Here is a 19,758-nt window from a genome sequence, read left to right on the forward strand (position 1 = left end):
GGCATCCCTTTCTCATTGTGAGTTTAGTATGTCGAGCATTGGCGGTAGTAATGGAAAGGTAACTCAAAAAATTATATTAATACAAGGTTCCTCTTAAAAATACGATATTATAGTCACCCTTTTAGTGTAACCATGAGATGACACAGTGCCTACAACAGAAGCTAAAGTGGTGAACGATGTGGAGTTAGGGTACTCTTGATCTTGTTAGCTGCATAAGCACAGAAGCACCACAAGGACACGGTGGACAGAGGGATGCCCTGTGATGGCTGGCCGGTGGGTAGTAAGTACAGATGGACACGGTGGACAGAGGGATGCCCTGTGATGGCTGGCGGGTGGGTAGTAAGTACAGATGGACACGATGGACAGAGGGATGCCCTGTGATGACTGGCAGGTGGGTAGTAAGTACAGATGGACACGGTGGACAGAGGGATGCTTCATGTACTGGGCAGGGTGAGCATGATGGTTTGGGGGAGACCAGTTCAGCAAATGCAGCAGCAGTGGGAGTGGAGCACAGAGAAGGTTTGAACCAAAAAGACAATGGTTTGGAGAGCTTAACCAGCAGGACCTCCAAAGCCAAGACAAGCACAGAAAATACAGACATGAGAGCAGAGGGGAGAGGCGCTGTTTTCTCTGCACTGATACTAAATCGTCTCAGAAAGGAAACTTAATATGGCTGCTTCTTTGAAGGCTCTGTAAATCCTACAAGCACACCAAGAAAAGAAATACAATCTTGTGGGATGCTCAGGGTAACCGAAAAATCAAACCAGAGCTGACAAGGAGATGAAGTTTCGTAAGACGGTGCCCTGATACAGCATTGGGCATCCCACCAAGCATAACCTCAGCCACCCTCACCCGCTCCTTAGAAAAAATGTTCACCCGCTTGTTAGCAGTACAGGGAACTCCCATTTGTCCCTGCCAGCAGTTCCCAGGGAAAGGACTCGCCAATCTCTGGGATTTTTTTTTTGAGGACTTTACAAAGACATATGATTGAAAAAATAAATTTATGACATCTGGGAAATAGGATGGCTACTAGTCCGTTAACTATTAGGAAACAGACATTAATCCCTATTACAGTGGGACTATGGTCTCCTGTTCTTAGATTTGTGCTATGTATGTAACACTGTTACTTACATCCTCACAGCTTATTAAAACAGGGTGCAGAGTGCAAAATATTGCTAAATCTCAGTGGGAATGGTATACAGTATATGGGCATTCACTGAACCAGTCTCCACATAAAAATGTTACCTTTATAGATTTTCTGACTAATGAATGAAATTTACACCACGAGACAAAGCTGACAAGGGTCAGTGTGGCTTGACCAGCAGCAGCCTCTCTTTTAGTTAGGAAGACAATGGTCTCCTTGGCCTTTAACAGTATACCTAGATCATTTCTGGAGAGGTCCCCTCTGCCCATGTGATCTGTGTAACAATAACCTCCTCTTCTCTCTGCGGGAAGCTGCCATGTCAAGCCCAACGGTTTCAGTGCCCTGGGACTCATAAAAGAAAAAGCGACAGTATCAAGGTAAGTTACCAGTTTATTAGGAAAGTACCAACACCACATCCTTGGAAATTACTGGAATTTTATTTGCCTCAGGCTTATGACTTGCAACCAAAGACATTGTGCAAAGAAAGCAAAGATTAAGTACACTTTAGGGAGAAGGAGACCATACCCATTGGTAACACAGGAGCTCAGGTGGACAAAAGAAGCCATCGGGACACTCTAGACACTGTAATAGTCAATAGTGTTGTCAATAAAACAAGAGCCAAAAGAAAAAAAATTCCGCAATGTTTACAGCAGACATAAATCTTATACAAGTCAAAAAGCTTTTTTTTGTTCTTCAGATCATGAGCATAAAGTGGAAAATGTATATGTAGGTGATATCTAACTACTGTACATTTGTCACCTAGTAAAGTTGCTTATATGTACCACAGTGTAAAAAAAAAAACAAACAAGAAAACAATACTGAACAAATGAAAATCTTGAAAATTGCCTGATGAAAAATAAAATAACCAGTGGCTTTTAATGGCTTCTCCCTGTCATCAGCGCTGTAGAAGATAAAAATCTTCTCATCAGGACAGATGATGGAAGCAAGCACATCCAACTGCTCCCAAATTTGACCCACCTGTAGAAATATACTATCCACCCACATCTTTTCCATCAAAAGCTTTTGTTGTTTTTAATCTTTGAATCTTTGAGGCCCATTTGGTCACAATATGTTACAAATATTCGTGTGTGTGTGTGTGTGTGTGTGTGTGTGTGTGTGTGTGTGTGTAGACGTATGTTTTGTTTTGTTTTTTTTTACACCATGATATCATATGTTTGTCTGGCACTATCCTAAAGCTAGCTCTAGATGACAATGAGGACGGAGAAATAACCCAGCGCCCAAAGGGCAAATTAACTCACTGGGGAGAAGGGAGAAAGGGGGAGAAAGTGTTCAGCTCCGCCATGGTCGCTCAAGCCCACGCTGCTCACTCATCGTCAGGGCCACTTGCCTCTGACTGTTCCTAAAAGGGAAACAGGAAGAGAGTGAAGGCACCATATCTCCTGCAGTGGGAGACAGACCCTGTGAGGCCGGGGCACTCTAGGCCGAGAAGGGGCGTGCTGGACCAACCATCCCCCAGGGAGGCCTGCCAGCCATGCTTGCAGTCCGCTTCTTGGGTTTCTGAGGTTTATGGCTAATCATTTCTATTTTTATCTGAGCTTTGGAAAAACTGTCCCATAACAAGAAAAAGAGCATGCATTGAATGTCTGCTCACTGGTAAGCCACCTCAAAAAACGTGGTGTTTTACATGTAACCAAAATATAGTAAACCTGATTCTAGAACTTTCCAGTCAGGCCAGAGTAGCAAAGTGTTGAAGGAAGAAATTAAATTCACGTGTCTGCTAAGATGGAAAACTGTCTTTCCTGAATGAAAACTGTTAGGGGCTGGCTGGCAGGGAAGCAGAGAGTTAATGGAGGGGACTGGCCAAGTTTCTGACTGTTGTTCTCCCAGACCAACAGGGACAACAGCGCTAGACTGAGTGCTAGATTTAAGAAGCTCCCGAATTCTGAACTCAGCTCCAACCGTTCACTCCCTAGGGACCAGCAGAGTACCCAGGACCCAAGTCCCACCCATGTGACGATGCTAATACAATCATTAATTATTCTCCAGATAGCAAGGTGCCTGGTTTGAGGAAATGCTCCTTAAAATTTTCCTGATAAAATAAAGCCTCCAGATATTTAATCTCAGGGCAGTGCAGCCGAAAACTCTGACATCACAATGCCTTTTCCCTTTTCCTCCCTCTAACCATTATTTCATCTGATCTGCTATATACTCACAGCAAGCTGGGTGAGAGAGATATGAAATATTAACCAGCCATGAAGAAAACTGTATTTGCACGTACGTGCACGAGAAGATTGGAAAGGGGGAATGGAAACCGATGGAGGAGCTTTCCCCGCTCAGTGACACACACAGCCTCAGACTCACAGCTCTGTTCCCATCCTCAGTGTGACTACATCCTCTCCGTCTAAGTGAGGAGGCTTGTGGGCCCCAAGACAGCCTGGGAGCTGGCGACCTGGCATGCGCACTCACGTTCTCATCCTGTTCCTCGTCGCTGTCAAAATCGCTCACAACAGGTTTGGCTTTGCCTCGGTTTGGCCTTTTCTTGCCTTTCCCTGTGTCCCGGCCTTTCTCTTCTTTTTTATTGAGCTTGATTTTCACCTTCACGGATTTTGCTAGAGTAGGAACAAAAGAGATTACAGTGAGGGTTTAAAATCAGTAAAATTATTATCCCACCTAGAGATAACGAGCCTAACTTCCGGGGGAGCCTCACCGGCATGCCAGTTCACCCAGTCTAGTTAATCCCTGTTCCGAGTGCAAGCATGGTTCTATTTGGAATGTAAGTGATGCAGTCACCGGGAGAAAGACTTCAGAATAGGGGATGGATCCTTTTCCTGGCTCCTGATGGCTCAACAGGACAGTGACCAAATAGAAAATATTTACATTAACTATTAACAAAATTTACAAAGGGTAAAACAGGATGATTCCACTGTACAAGTTGTTCTATTTAAGAATTCTAGTAGTTTGAGTAGCATTTTTAAAATATAGAACGAGAACAAAATGGAAATCAAAAATGACAACATGTGTTGGGTCTAAGAAAGGCTAGGATGCGAGGCCCAATGTAAGCTCTTGAACCTGACTTAATTTTAGGGCTCGCATGTGAGGCCCAGTGCAAGTTCCTGAGCCTGGCTAGAGTTAGGCGACCTATCTCTAAACTGTCACTCCACGTAGGGGTGACTCAGCCAGACCTGATGCAAGATTGCCCCCTGCCTAGCTACCTGCCTGCTTGGTGGAATACTATTGGCCCTTACTCTTCAGGTCACCTTACCCTATCCTATGTTTCCCATCCCCTACCTCAGCCCTATATAAGTTCCTGTCTGTTGGAATAAAACGAGATCCTGCTTTGACAGACTCCCGACTCAGTGTGTGTTTTTTCTCCCTGGTAACTAATGTGGGAAGGGTCTGAGTCGACACTCACCATCCTGCTCAGCCCCCAGGAAGAGACCGGCTGGACCTCCCACCCCCAGCTCTACCTGCAGGGAGGACCCTGCAAACATTCTTCCTTTACCAGGTTTCATAGCTCTCTAGTGATTATCTCCAGAAAAAAAAAAGCATAGTTTATACCCATAAATAAATTCTACAGACTATCATATCAAGAATTCAAGTATGTATAGGTGTGCGTGTGTTCATGCACACACAGACACATTTGAAGTTTTATTTAGTTATGACATGGCTCTTCGGACACACCCATTGCCCATACCTTGCTCTTTACTTACACATAGGAGATAGCAATATGTGTTATCTCACACATGTAGCTTAATTCTTTTCGACATCTGAAATGTTCCCATGCATGATTTATTCTATGATGGACTTAACCAGTCCCCCAGTGATGGGCACTACAACAAACAAAGCCACTGCCAAGCCATGTTGGAAGACTTTGTTGGGGGTACAGGGGTGGCAGCCACATAGCACATTCTAATGCTGTCAAATGCACGTTCAAGAAGACTGCAGCCATTTCCGCTCTTATTCAGAAGAGTACAGAATGCTACAGCTCTGAAGGAACTTCTAGAAGAGGTAACCCATAGCTACAACTCCCAAGCATTTGAGGGTGAGGTCATGAGAAGGTGGATCTACCACATAAGCCTGTGTTTGTGGATCTCAAGACTGGCTGTACATATTACAGTGGGGGTGGGGATTTGATCACTGCAGAAAGACTATGTGAGATGAGACTTTCAGTCTCTTGGGAAGAATGTAAGGAAAAAAGCCTAATTGGGACAATAAAATTAAGACATTTTGATACATTATTTAATGTTTTAGATCTGTTAAAACATGGAAATATATGCTACAAAATATCATAAAACTGGAACACACTTCTCAAAATACTATAAGTTGTAGCATTCATTTTCACCTTCCAAGTCACCTACACTAAGCAAGTAATTAGTAATACCCAAATGATGGTTTTGAAAGCATGTCTTTATGCAGACCAAAAGTGATGGGCAGGCTAAGATCAGTTTGACAATTATTTTCAAACATCAATGACTGTCTAAATGTGTCCTGGGCCAAGCGGCAGGCACCCTGTGGGAACTTCTTAAATACATAGGTGATGGGACTAGCAGTCTATGACCCTCAAGTCCTGTAGCTGTCAGGCTTCAGTGCTAAGGAGTGACAGGTAGCATGCACACCAGGGTTATTCCCACATCCAAAGGCAACAAGGGCAGAGTATTCTCAATGAACCTTGGCAGTCCTGAGCTCTGTGGCTGCTGTGCTCAGTTTTAGCAGCTGAGAAAACGGCGAGACAGGACAAGTGCGTGGCCTTTAGTACCTGTGGAAACAGCCCAATAGGTGGGAGGGGCCAGCTGCAGGGCCTTACCCTCTGACTCGGACTCCTCCTCCTCATCTTCCTCCTCCTCTTCATTGCTTTCTTCCTCACTCTCTTCTTCTTTGGCGATTTTCTGCCGAGCACTCTTAAATACTGACTGTAGGACAATGGAGTCTTCATAGATCTAAACGGTTAAAGCATCAACTGTTAACCATATGCCGAGGCCCAAGACTCGCATTTGTTGTATGCACCTCCTTAGACAACACACACGCACCGCACACATGCACGCATCCGTGCAAGCACGCACACACGATGCCACTATTGCTTTCTCCCTCATGTATACAGTGTGTGTGTGTGTGTGTGTTCGTATGTGTGTGGTCATGCATGTGGACATCAGGAATCTTCCTCAGTCCCTCTTCAGATTAGTCATTGAGGCAGGATCTCTATCTGCTAGAATTATAGGTTAGCCCCTAAACCCACCCACATTCTGGAAATCTAAACTGGTCCTCATACTTGGGTGGCAAATGCTTTAAACACTGAGGCCAACCCCCCCAAGGCAAAACAGTAAATCTGAATATAGGTACAAAGATACTCAAAGGAAGACCAAACACACTGAGCCAAACTTGGACCTTTGGGTGCAGTAGGCAGTATCTTTGACAACAAAATCAGTATGTTAAGTCACACTTATTTAAGTGGCTCTCTTAAATGATGTGGCAAAGGAACCCTTTACAAGACTGTTCCCTGTCCCTGAGCTTCAATGCAGCCAAAAATCACCTAACATACTGTGTGCAGCGTGTGCACTGTCCCATGCGCCATCCCATGCAGTGAGGAATCGCCATTGAGAGAAACAGGAAGTCTACCTAAACACATTCCTTTCCCTCAAGAAATTAAGATAGAACCACTAGCACTTCTGGATATACACTCAAAATAAGTAGAAGCAGAATCTTGAGGAAAGAAATCTCCTCCATGCGTCCATGTTCTGGAGATGCACCATAGCCAAGAGCTCAGAGGGAACTCAAAGATTCGTAGACAGATCAGTGACTAAAGAAAACATTGCAGGTGCAGTGACTAGAACTCGGCCTTTTGGAGGAAGGACCTCCTGTCACCTGTAATGACACAGAAGACCCCTAGGAAGCCAATCACCAAAAGATGGACACAGATCGATCCAGCTTACATCAAACTCACACAAGTTAGAAGGGTGGTTATAGGAACTGAGGTAGGGGAGAACTGTTAAAGGTGTAGGGCGTCGTCATTTCTAAGAGATGAAATACTACCAGAGACCTGCTAAATAGCCATGAGAGCAGCCTTAACACTACTGAACTGCACCCTTAAAAAATAGTTAAGGTGCCAGGTAGTGGTGGCACATGCCTTTAATCCCAGCACTTGGGAGGCAGAGGTAGGTGGATCTCTGTGAATCTGAGGCCTGCCTGATCTACAGATGGGAGTTCCAGGACAGGCTCCATAGTTACACAGGACAAACCCTGTTTCAAAAAAACATTGTTAAGGTGGCAAAGTTTATGTTGTCTTTTGACCACCATTCAAAAGCAATGAATAAAGGAATGGGCCTTTGCCCTCTGGGATTAAATTCTTTTGCTGTCCAGATGACCCACATCGTCAAGGAAGTGGCAGGTCAGCCCGAGGCAAGTGGTGACAACAAGCAGAGAACACGAAGGATGACACTGTGGAATGGGACTCTGAGAAAGAAAACCTGCCGGAGATCTGAGCTGGCAATTTCAGGTGAGGATGGGCTGGCTAGGGGGAAACCAGCTTGCAAAGGACAAAGGCGAGAGGCCAAGGTGGAGGGATGCGTAGAGGCATCACTGTCAATCCCCGCTGGGAAAGTGGCTGCTAAACAACATGTTACAGGATCTCTATGTGACTTGACCTGCCCCGTTCCTTCTCTTTTACTGGATATAGGAGCATCAGGCCAGAAAGAGATATAGGAAAAAAAAAATCAGTTCCCACCAAACATAAGTGGAATTGAGTTGTAATTAAAGCAAAAATGTCCTCCTCCTTATGCTCATAAATTCACTGTTACTTACAATGACTTCCTGACTGTGGAGAAGGGAACTTAAAGAATTTTTTTAAAAGTAACAATTAGAGGCACCCCCTGTTCTGTTTTAAATCATTGTACTTTGAACTCCTTGTGTAAAGTTAGAGTTAGAAAAATGAAGCTAACTATCACCGCATACAGTCTCTGTAAGCACAGAGGTGGTACCCAGCCTTCTAAGCATTACCTTCAGTGGCTTGCTGGAATTCCTCCTCTAATGAGAAGATGAGCCTTGAAGGAAGTGTGAGAAGAAGCCCACCCAGCTATCCTACAAAAACCTCCCTTTATTCCCACTGACAGCAGAGAACAAGGCCTTTCGGGTTTTGGTGTTCTGCCGAGGTGGAGGCAATGGTTCAAAAAGTAGAAATTAAATGCTCCACCTCCGAGAACCTCAGCATGGTTAAGGTTAGACACTTCTCAGACAACTTGACACATACCTGGGACCCCTCCAAGTTGAATGTCTGCGCATTGTGACAGAGAAGCATGACATCTTTCTCCAGGTCACCCAGGCTCCGGTACTTGTGATTACGAATTCTTTCCTGATGGGAATTTTGAACAAAACAGAAGAGGAATATGTAACTGTCCTTACTTGTTTAAGAAGGCCCAGATTTCCCTTTGTCATCATAGCACTCAGCCTTATTGAGTTGACTGCAGGACCCCAAGGGGTGCCATTAACCGATACCACCCTCCCAGCAGTATTCCTAGGGACAGGGAGGAAGGTGCACAGACAGAATGGAAAATGAGTGGCGATGGAGGGAGAGGAAGGTTCTCAGCAACATGCAATGTATATAATCCGAGTTTTCAGTGATCAAACAGCATGCGTGGGAAGGATCAAGGCCAGCCCATCCCCACCTCTCCTGGGGCAAGCAAGTGCAGGTCAGTGGTTAGCAACCAGGAGGCCACTACCCCAGCTCCACCTAGAGTCACTCCAGAGCATCCATGCATCTCCTTTGTTTACTCGAAGAACAACAGGGAACAGAGTATCTACCTTTATCTTTTTGAAATCCACTGGCTTCCTAATTAATTCATAGTATTCTGGTAATTCTTTCCTGGAAGGTAACTGGATGAAGACTTCACTGAGCTGTCGCCCTGAACTGCAGGATGGGGGAGACAAACAGAAACAAAACCGATAAAGCCCCCCTCGGGGAAAGGGTCATTTCAGAGACTGTCCACAAAGCAAAGGAGGTCCCCCGGATACAGGCGCGGGGGCTCTGTACATGGAGGAAACGCCCACCACTGCCCCTTGGGTCAGCTTCAAATCACATGAACGCTCAGTTAGGTGCCCATTTCTGTGACACACACACACACATACACACGCGCGCGCGCTCGGTGTGGCAAGGAGTCTGTGGACTCCCCTGCCAGGAGGTAATCTCTTTTTGTCATGACAGAAATATTTAAAATAACTTATTGAGCCCCAAGTTCCATTTTAAATGAATCAGAGTTGGTAAAACGAAAGCAACATAGACATGGCTCCCACGTTCCTTTGTCTTCAAATTCACTGTATATTTAGAAAATATGTTAAGATATACAGAGCCATGCAAATGCAAAGCTGCTGGATGCTCCCCCCCAGTCCTCTCTGTCTCATTCCTTTTACAGTGTTCTACATGCCATGAGTCCCTTCTATTATCCTCGGCCCGAGGAGCCCCTTCACGTCCCCTAAATGCACTTATGTGTGTGGAGCAATTGGGCAATTCAGGCAAAAAGAAAGAACAATTGCTAATGTGCACGCTGTGTGTTTCGAGAGTCTGTGCTGTGCCCTCCCCCAAAGCATGGTGGGTTTATTGAAAGCAGGTTCAGGAGAGAAATGCTTTAGCGTTCTGTCACTCGGAAGAGCAGGCTGCAGAGCGAGACGGTTTTCATGTCACTTAAGGCTGGGAGCAGGCACAGTTAAAGCCACAAAGAAGGATAACTGAGGTTCAAGACCCCAATGCCTGCTTTGGCCTCTCTAAATCAATAACAGCTTATGATAGATGGTCTAGTCATTTTCCACAAAAATCTCGCTGCCCTTTTGATGGCATCTCCAGTTCCTTTGTGACGCCAGAAACATCAAAAGATAATCATAAACCCCTGGCATGCAAATTTTGGAAGGTGACTGCAGCAGTGTTTGGGAACGCTCAGAGGCAGTGGCAAGGCGTGAGAGGCAATATGCTGTTTTAATCCACAGTCCCAGTTGTATAATTAAAAAATAATCATAATGACAGTTATCATAAAAGAGGCATGCGCAGTAACTCAAGTGGTTGCCTAGCAACCAGTGGGGGAAAAGCTGAAGTGCAAAGGGGCCTGCATAAATTAACCGCCAATACTCAGTCAAAGGATGGGCAAGTTTTTCGGCCATAGAGGGTCACTATTTTGTTTTATTGTTTATGCATAGAGGGGCCTCATGAATACAGCATCGGGAACAAACACAAAGGGTTTAAAAACACGACTAGTGAAGGCTAGGAAATTAGATTCTTAGATTACTGTGGTGAGAACCAAGGTGTTCTCTTACCCCTCCATCCCCCAGCAGGCTATAGCATACTTTCTTGTGTACAATCAATTCCAACACAGGCCTGTATTTTTCTACTGTTTTGGAATGTATAAACTCATAACCCATATTTTACCTGTTTTAAAAAGAATATCTGCATGGCACCAAAAAGAAGCCCTGCCCCGTCTCTCTCTCTCTCTCTCTCTCTCTCTCTCTCTCTCTCTCTCTCTCTCTCTCTCTCTCTCTCTCTCTCTCTCTCTCTCTCACACACACACACACACACTAATTTTATGAGTGTTTTCTTTAAAATAAACATTTTTCAAAACCTGGCATCAGTCCACACACCAGACCTTTCTGTAGTCCTGGCTTTAATAAAACTGACCCTCAGTGACATCTTCAGTGTCATTTTCTACATCCCCAACAGATGGTGTCATTTTTCTATTGACAGGTTACAAGCACATCTGTGCTCTGCACGCTGGTGATGGACAGACTCCTGGTTTCACCTGTGCACCTGGGAAGTAAGAATTAAACACCATGGACTAGACCCAAGAATACACTAGAACTCTGAGAGCGCAAAGTCACAAAGGTCACCTGCGCCTGCCTTCTTTGTCCTGTCAGACCTGCAGGCCCTAGGTCCACTAGGGAGAGAAGTCCAGAGTCAGCCATGTTCATAAGAGAACTGAATGCCCCCAGAGTTGGTGTCGGAACTATAAAACGAGAACAAATGTATCTTATTTTACTTAAAAAGTAGAGCCCCGTTGGACTAGACACCCCTTCCTGCTTTTTCTGTACCCCTGTCCAAAATAGAGAATGAAGCACAAGGACGATGGGGACAAGGAAGTTGTCGTCCAGCCACCAAGAGGCTTCCACCTTCCTATGCACACCTTTCTTGTGACCCAGCCCTCCAGGGTGTGGGTGCGTGCCCCAGATGTTTCACTAACAGCTTCTCTATCCAGCAGAACAGTCTCTTTTTCTTTGGGTCATTCTTATGTGTGTGACTGGTTTCTTCCCTTTTTTTTAATTACATTTTTTTTTAGAAAAGAGCCTGCTTCACATGTCAATCCCAGTTCCCTCTCCCTCCCCTCCTCCCGCACCTCCCACCAGCCTCCCACCCTATCTCCAGTGACTGGTTTCTTATATCTGGTGCTAGAGGTGGTAAGACAGCCCAAGGACACCCACACCCATGGCAGTCCTTCTGCCTAGGATTACAGGTATTGCTAATTCTGGTTGAAATCCATCCCCCTTCAAATACTTTATAACCCTCCCACAATCAAGGCTCATTCTCCGTAAAAGTGGGGGCCTGTCACCTTAATATTACTTGCATTTAACTTTCTGAACCTCCCTTCTCAGAATCTTCTCTCCTTCCCACAGGATGCCAACATGTTTTATAGTTCAGTCTTCCCTCGTCATCCCTTCCAGGGCAATGGCTGTGGTGGCAGCCCAGGAACGGGAGATCTAGGCTTGGGCAGCTGGGGCTCTCATGTGACCTGAAGAATGAAGTTATGATTCAGATCACCCACTTGGCATTAGAGGGATGGCACTGGGAAATTACTGCAGTTCTGAGGGTATCCTACATAGGAAGTAATTTGGGAAGAAAACCTAGGAACTAGAATGACATCATGGCAGGAGGTGAGAAATGTTGCTTTCTCCCCAGCTTGCTGGGGAAGCTTCATATACACTACTGATAAACTTCCTCAGGATCACAGTTGTTCCCTGATTTAAGGGACCCCAGAATTCCAGCCAGGTATTAATCAGGAGCCATGAGCATGCCCGCCACAGTCACTAGTGAGCTCTCCTGTCTGGGTCTCACTCTCACTGACCCCATGATTGACCCCTGGCTCTGATCTCCCAGGCTCTGGTGCCATACAATCAGTATGGGATGTTCTTTTGTTTCTAGTAGCTGGGTGGGGAGTTGTTAAAACTGCCCTATACATCAAGGGAGAATACAGATATCTTCACCACCTTCCTCAGCTATCAGGAAGGGGGCTGTGTTGGTGAGGAAGCCAGGCCCTCGCTCAGCATTGCCACCTGACTTTACCCAGTCCAGGAACAGTGGTACCCTGGCGCTGTTCTAGTTATTATTGCCTCCTTGGGACCGAAACAAAGATAAAGACGTTGAGGGGTGACAGAGATGGCTCGGCAGTACCCGCACATACCACCAAGCCAAGTGATGTACATCCAGGCCCAAACAGTAGAAGGAGAGAGTCAATTCCCACGAGATGTCCTCTGGCTTCCACATTGGTGCCACAGCATGTACACACAAAATAATTGTAAATCAACATGAGCATAGGTAAATGCAAAAAAGATTAAGATGCTCAAGATGAAAAAAAAAAGATGCTTAAGATGGGCATGGTAGGATAACTTAAAATAATTTAAGTCAAACAGCCCAGGATATTTAACCATCACAGAAAGGCCAGTGATGAGATGCTAAGGAGTCTAAAGTTGTGTGGATTAAAAGAATGGGGGAAAGGTATTGGTTATGGAATTAAAACAAACCAAGAAAACACCCAGAGGCTATAAACTTCTCAGTGCAGTCTGTCCTAAAAGTTTCAAAATAAGCATAGAAGAAAGAGCTCAGAGAAGATATGGGACAAGATTGTATTCAGAGAAACATACTCTGCAACAAGATTTATGATCCAATGCAACTCTGAAGCAGGTCACCCACAAAGTGACTCAACGCTTTGCTTGCGATACCTTGTCCAAAAGTGTGCTGGAGGTCAAGAATCACATTTTATTGCCCCTAACAAAATGACATTGTTACACGGGCAGCTTTGATTTCTATCCTTTAAATTTGACCAATAAAAAGTATGAATAAACAGAATAATTACATGACAACTTTACCTGAGATACTGCAACCATAAGAATCGATTGCACTAACAGTATCTACCACAGCCAGAGACACTTGGAAAAGGACATACACTTGCAAGTATTTTCTTTCCTTACTTTATATTTTTGATGGCCCTCAGCTTTCAATCCTCCTGCATCAGCCTCCTGGGTACTAGAATTACAGGCATGGACAACCATGTCTGGCTCTTGTATTTTCTTGACAGTTATCTTGAGACATTTCTAGTAGATTTACCACCTATCACTTGACTTTTAGAAAACTGACAGAGGCCATCTAGTTTCCTACACATTTTTTTCTCACTTGACATTTCATAATACCAAGAAAAGGTATGAATTCTCACCTCCCTCTGTCTGGCCTGCCACCTCCCTAGCCTGTCAGTTCCTGTTACTTTCACAGGAAATCTGAGATGCCATCCTTTCAAAATATAAGGATGACTGACTCTTACCTTCTCAGTATTCTGCCCTTTGATCTGTACAATGTCTTTGCTTCTGTATGGTAAACATGCTTTAAAACTTTTGGTTGAATTGGTTGATTTTTGACACAAACCTTCTAGAAACAAACAAAATCTAGTGCTTCTCTATCTGAGGAGCCCAAGGCTCAGATGCTACTTGGTTTAAATGTGTGGATCGTAGCAGGTCTCTGAGGGCCATTTCCTGCTGTAGCCATTTTGGTAAACTTTGGAATGAGATAGATCCGCCCAATGAACACAAAAGGGTTCATGCATATAAAACCGATTCAATATCTGCTATCTTCATTATCAATCCATTTCTTAATGAAGATGTTCATGGAATCAAATTTGAAGACAGCATCATCTCTATAAAAGGACACATTCTGCTATTTCCAGTGTGTGTGTGGGGGGGTTCCTTCACTTCCTGAGGGGTCATTCATGTAGGTACTGGCCTGGAGCCTTCAAGGAAGAAAGGGCCTGTAGGGCCAGAGGAATGTTGGAAGCTAGGGGAGGCCTTCTGTTTTCTTTTGCTTTCTGTTGCTGTGCTAGAACACCATGGCCAAACGCAAGTTGGGAAGCAAAGGGCTTATTTCATCTTACATACACCTCTAAGGTTGCTGTCCATCACTAAGAGCAGTTACTGAAACAGAGACCATGTTTCGTTTTGTTTGTTTTTTGAGTCCGGGTTTCTCTGTGTCCTGGCTGTCCTAGAACTCACTCTGTAGACCAGGCTGGCCTCAAACTTAGAGGTCTGTCTGTCTCTGTCTCCTGAGTGCTGGGATTAGAGGAGTATGCCGCCACTGCCCAGCTCAGCCTGCTTTCTTATACAACTCAGGACCACCTGGCCAGGGGTGGCACCACTGACAGCAAGCTGGACATGCCCACATCAATCAAGAAAATGTCCCACAGGCTTTCTGACAAGCCATTTTTTTTTTTTGAGACCGGATTTCTCTGTGTAGCTTTGCAGCCTCTCCTGGCACTCTCTCTGTAGACCAGGCTAGCCTCAACTCACAGGGATCCGCCTGCCTCTGCCTCCCAAGTGCTGGGATCAAAGGCCTGCTTACTAGCCTATTTTATGGAGGCATTTCCTCAATCAAGGTTCCCTCTTCTCAGATGACCCTAGCTTGTACCACATTTACTAATAACAAATCAAAGCACAACCAGGAAACTTCTATGCCTCAGGAAGCAAATGGACTGTCTTTGTTCACCCACCTTCTGTATGTGGGTACCTTTAAGAATCACATCACTAGGAGTCACAGCAGTCTGTCCCAGCAACACTTGCATCAGTGGTATTTGTGACGAGGGTGAGGTAAGACACCAGAACCCCACATTTACTTGCACATCTTCTAAATGAAGTATCAATGCTCTAACTCAGCAGTGCTCAGAGTACGCCAGACCACACCAACTTATAGGGCCATTAACAGTGATTCCTGGAAAGAGAAGTCACTGAACAAATGAGTTTGGGAAACACTGGGCTAAAGAAAATTAGACTGGTGACGTCACAGGTCACAGCAATACCTCCCACCCCAGTTCTGTAGCTGGACTGTGTATCTCTAAGAGACCTAGGAGACGAGAGTTGGAAGTCCTGCTCTAGGAGACATTTTCTCAGACTAAACACCAAGCTATGACCTCACTAGCCAGTCCACAGGACAAACTGGCAGCACTGTGTGAGGACCAAAGGAGCTGGCAGGGTATGAGGAACTTTTCAGCACCTAGAACTTGAATTTTGTCTAAATGCATCCACCTAGCAATTGTGGTGCTGTTTCATGGTAATTCTTCTGGAATCCAACTGAAGCCTCTAAAAGCAAAGATGTCTGGGCACGACAGCCATTCTAGCAGCCTTCCTCCTCCATTTAAAGAAATGCAGAACGCCTAATGCCAAGGCTGCTAAAAATAGGTTTTGTCTAAAAGAATTTGTTGGCTGGTTCTGAAAGATCAGTCAATACTAATGATATAATCATGACATTAAGGGCTGTTAACAGCCACAGAGAGGACTTAAGTGTCCTGTTGTGGAGTCTGTGGGGCTGGGTTAACACACACACACACTCACACACACACACACACACAGAAGTGTGTATACATGCTGCCACGTGTATGCCCATTTTCCTGTCACCTACATTCCTATAAATGGCACAGAACTTACTACGCAGGAAGCAGAACTCAGAGCCAGTCTGCTGAAGTCTATCAGACGTTCTGAGTGTGTATTCTGCCATCATCCTCCCCAGTACCACCCCTTATCAGAATGGTGTCTCCCCCTTCACCTAGAAACACCCCTGTACCTCACTCTAACTCAACACCCCCCCCAACATGCCACATTCACGCCACATTTCATCACGTTATCAAACTGCTACCCTAGCATGAACATGCGACATGGCCTATAACCCTCTCTTGGCTCTCCTTTGTGTTACAGCATAGCCAGGTCCTTCTGTGGACAGCATCCATCCCACCGCCCACAGCACACAGCACACACTGAACACTGCACCCTCTTGGCAAGAGCCCGAGCGTCCTCAACATGGGACACCCGCCAGTCAACTGCCAGGACTCGGGCGCTGCCTTGGAGCTCTTCAAGACCACACTCAAGTTCTTTGCTTTGGAGTTCACACACAGCTTTCCAGGCCGGCCCAGCTGCTTCCCACAGGGCCCGCTGCTCTTTCTTTCCACAGGGAAGTCTAGCTGCATAGGGACACGTGGTCTCTAGAAGCAGTCTGCTTACCTACCCACACCTCCTTCCATAGCTGCTCGTGCCCTCACTACTGAGTACTTTGGTTTGCACACTGAAACCCCTCAAGCTCACTCCAGCCCTATCCTGGTGCTACCCACAAGCCAAACGGAGGGGATGCGTTCCTACCCTCACCGCCCCTCCAGCCCACTCACACCAGGAGTCCGTACTACTTGTTGGCATAGATTCTTCTAGCAGTGCTGTAAGGCAATCTATTTTACTTCTCCTTCTCTTCCCCCTCCCCCATTTTCAATACTTACACAAAGACCAACACGGAAAACCTTGGGCTTTTGAACGGAAAGGATTTTTGAGCAACTGATCTAAAGAAGGGTTAATGTATCACAACACAATTCCAAATGCCACACAATCAGCTTAGCCTTAAGGGACAAGGAAGCACAATGGACAGTATGGGAGTACACCAACTCCAAAGACCCCCCCACGGAAGCAAGCCAGCTGAGCCTCTTCTAACCTCTGGAAATGGCCACTTAGATGTGGAGTTGGTGAAAATGGATTTATCTAGGTCCTAACTGCATAAGGTTATATGCGCTACCCTCAGAAAGCCCAGGCATGACATCAGTGGTTAGCAGTAGCCTTTAAAGTCATTAATCCACTTTTTCATGGTCACGTGACTGCTCTGATGGAGGAGCAAAGGGAAAAGGAACTCAGACAATTAACCCCCCACTTTGTCCTTACACTCAAGTCACCTTATTATGAAAAAAGCCCAATCTTATGGACGCAGTGTGGGTTCAAGGCCTCCTGAGTCCTTCCTTTCTCCTGAGGCTAGAACAGAGCATAACTGGCAGTGCTCGCCGGGTGCTGTGGCATCAGTGCTTTCTAGGACTAGACACTGCTTGCTGAGAACCAACCGGGTCCCACATTCATCTCTCTAGACATGTGTTTTAGTACTTATTTTAAAAGGCCACAGATCAGGACCTGTCCCTTCTGAAATACAGGCTACAACCACAGGTCTCTTCCTCTTGGCCCTAGGTTAGATCCTGCATTGATTGGGTGGGGGTTAGGGTGCAGACAACATCACTGGGTCATCTGACAAAACTGTAAGGCAGGAGGCAAAGCACTACAGTGATAATCTGAATAAGACAGCTTGATTGGAAGAGAGGAAAAAAATCACACTAAATGTACCCATAAGTCTTAACTGTGTGCCACGTCTCCCATCAGCAACACCATCGAAAACTAGGAAAAGAGCACTTCTGAGCTCCAGCCAGCTGATGCAGAGGCACATGAAAGTTAGACAGTCTGGCCAAGGAAGCTTAGGACTCACCGTGACGGGAGGCTCAAAGGTCACACTCTGAAATCCAGCCCAGCACACACTCAGGAGTAAATGCAAGAAGCACCTTCCCCTCCAACCCCCATGCCAACTGCCATCAAGTCCAGGATGCACAGCGGTATGAACATGCACTCAACTTCATGCCACACACATCAGGTCTCCTTGAGTGCTTGGGAGTTAAGCTGCCACACCTAGGCAGCCCAGAGTTACAAGGTCCATCGGACACACGCCAGGATGAGGGGCCAAAGGGGACAGAGGAGGCAGAGACCCACCTCTGAGGTGCTGCAGGATGGGCAGGCTTCCAGATGATTCCTGCCACCTTAGTAAGACATGCATGTGCAGGTGGGCTCTTGGAGGTGAGCACACCACACAGCAACCTCAAAAGCATGGCAGGTATTTAAGAGTATGTGTGCCTGCAACCCCGTTCCAAGGAGAGGTGACTGGGGGCAGGGGAGTGGTGACTAGATCAATTGTTTCCAAAGACCAAGTCTATGCATCGACTTGCCTTCTGTACCAAAGGATACCTGTGTTTAGAGACATGGGGATACAAGGCAGGTCCTGACCTGTTTCCTTCTATTTCCAACTGAGAATTACAGGGCACCTTCTCCACGTTACACCTGTGGCAGAGTAAAAAGAACACTAGAGTCAGAAGACCTGGGTCCTCCTCCCAGCCCAGCTCCTTCCTCTCAGGCTGGGTGACCTGGAGCACTTAATTTCACTGGGAGTCAGCCTGGTTGAGCAGATCACACAAGGTATCGTTCTCCAATGATACATATTTCTCCAAAGTGATGGGGGTTGGAGCATAGCTTTCTAGCATCCTAGGGCCCTTTCTGCGTCTCCCTATTGCCCTATTCCATTTCCATCCACATGTGGTGTCCCATTTGTAGTTCCAAAAGCAGTGGAGAAAGAGAAGCCATGTTCAGGGTGTGTTAGTCTTGTTTGGCTTCTCATTTGTACAATAAGGATTATACTTACCAAGACAACTCCTGACTATGAACTAGATAAGGTGGTTTTGTCACAGCACCCACCACATGAACGGATTCCATGAAACAGCCAGGATTCTGGTCACAACCTAGATACTCCTTTCCTGATCTCTTGTTTTCAACCGATCACTGGACAATGCTCTTGACTGTGAATGAAGTTGAGCCACTATCTGAGGGTTATCTGAGAATTTTGGGCACTGATACATAGGTGATCTTCTGTGTGGTGGCAGAGGAAGGGTAATCAGGTGGATGACACTGTGGGAAGTCCTCCATCCCATCAGATTAGTCTCTAGATCAAACCAGCTGTCTCCTGTGGCAAACCCACACTATCCCACTGCAGCACGGACACTGCTTGCTTCACCCACAGCAGTAGGCAACTGGGCAGGGTCAGAATATACCACACAGTGGGGTATGAAAGTGCATGCAAAACCCGAAATACACAGCAGTAACCAGAATACCTAAAGCCCAAGTGAGAACAGAAAAGGCCATGATAGAAAACAGAACTGTAAGGTTGCTAGGTTGCTAGGTTCAGAACATGGAAACCTACTTTCCCAAGGCCAAAAGTCTAGACGCTCTTACAGAACAGGAAGACACGATTAGCTACAGGCCTCAGGAAGAAGGCAAGACAGTAGACACAAGAAACTGGCCTCCCACACAAGAGGCAGCTGTTTCAGGCTAGGGGGTCCAGGGTCTCATGGAGACCGTATATGAAGAGGCAGGAGGACGCTTGCCTTGGAGACTCTGTGTCGGGAGAGAACTTTGTATCTGGGTGTTAGAAGTGAAGTACGGAGGGGGAGACGTCTATTGTTTCATATTTGGGACAGCAGCAGTGGGAGAGGAACCTAGGAAAGACGAGTACCATCTGGGAATTTTGTAAAATATATTGTAAAAAAAATTCAGAGAAAGTCAGACACAGTTCTGTGATCGGATACCAACAGAGGCTGCAATCTAACAGAGGGCCCAGGTACTAAACAAAGGAGATTCTAACAGAACAAATTCCAGTCATTGTGTTATAGGTCAGGAAGCTGACTGGCTTGGGAAAAAAAAATAAAAGCATGATCCACAGTGGATGCTAAACTGTGCCCAAGATCTGGGTTTGCAGATGT

At 45.8% G+C, this 19,758-nt stretch overlaps 1 protein-coding gene across 10 annotated transcripts in view; it reads right to left on the reverse strand.

Annotated features, from left to right (window-relative positions):
- Positions 1-1,516: 1,516 nt before the first annotated feature.
- The window catches only part of Smarca2 (SWI/SNF related, matrix associated, actin dependent regulator of chromatin, subfamily a, member 2), a 162,202-nt gene continuing 143,960 nt past the window's right edge, over positions 1,517-19,758 (reverse strand). For 7 of the 10 annotated variants that reach the window (XM_040746049.1, XM_040746062.1, XM_040746064.1 and 4 more), the window contains 6 exons: positions 18,194-18,286; positions 8,897-9,002; positions 8,346-8,447; positions 5,910-6,042; positions 3,572-3,714; positions 1,517-2,504 (listed from right to left, as the gene is read on the reverse strand). In XM_040746049.1, coding sequence (XP_040601983.1) covers positions 2,469-2,504; positions 3,572-3,714; positions 5,910-6,042; positions 8,346-8,447; positions 8,897-9,002; positions 18,194-18,286 — 613 coding nt within the window. In that variant the 3' untranslated portion in view covers positions 1,517-2,468. The remainder of the gene's footprint in view (positions 2,505-3,571; positions 3,715-5,909; positions 6,043-8,345; positions 8,448-8,896; positions 9,003-18,193; positions 18,287-19,758) is intronic. The other 3 variants (XM_040746082.1, XM_040746087.1, XM_040746078.1) reach the window with 2 other exon arrangements.

Source organism: Mesocricetus auratus, unplaced genomic scaffold (assembly GCF_017639785.1).
Source record: "Mesocricetus auratus isolate SY011 unplaced genomic scaffold, BCM_Maur_2.0 Super-Scaffold_4256, whole genome shotgun sequence".
Classification (NCBI taxonomy): Eukaryota; Metazoa; Chordata; class Mammalia; order Rodentia; family Cricetidae; genus Mesocricetus; species Mesocricetus auratus.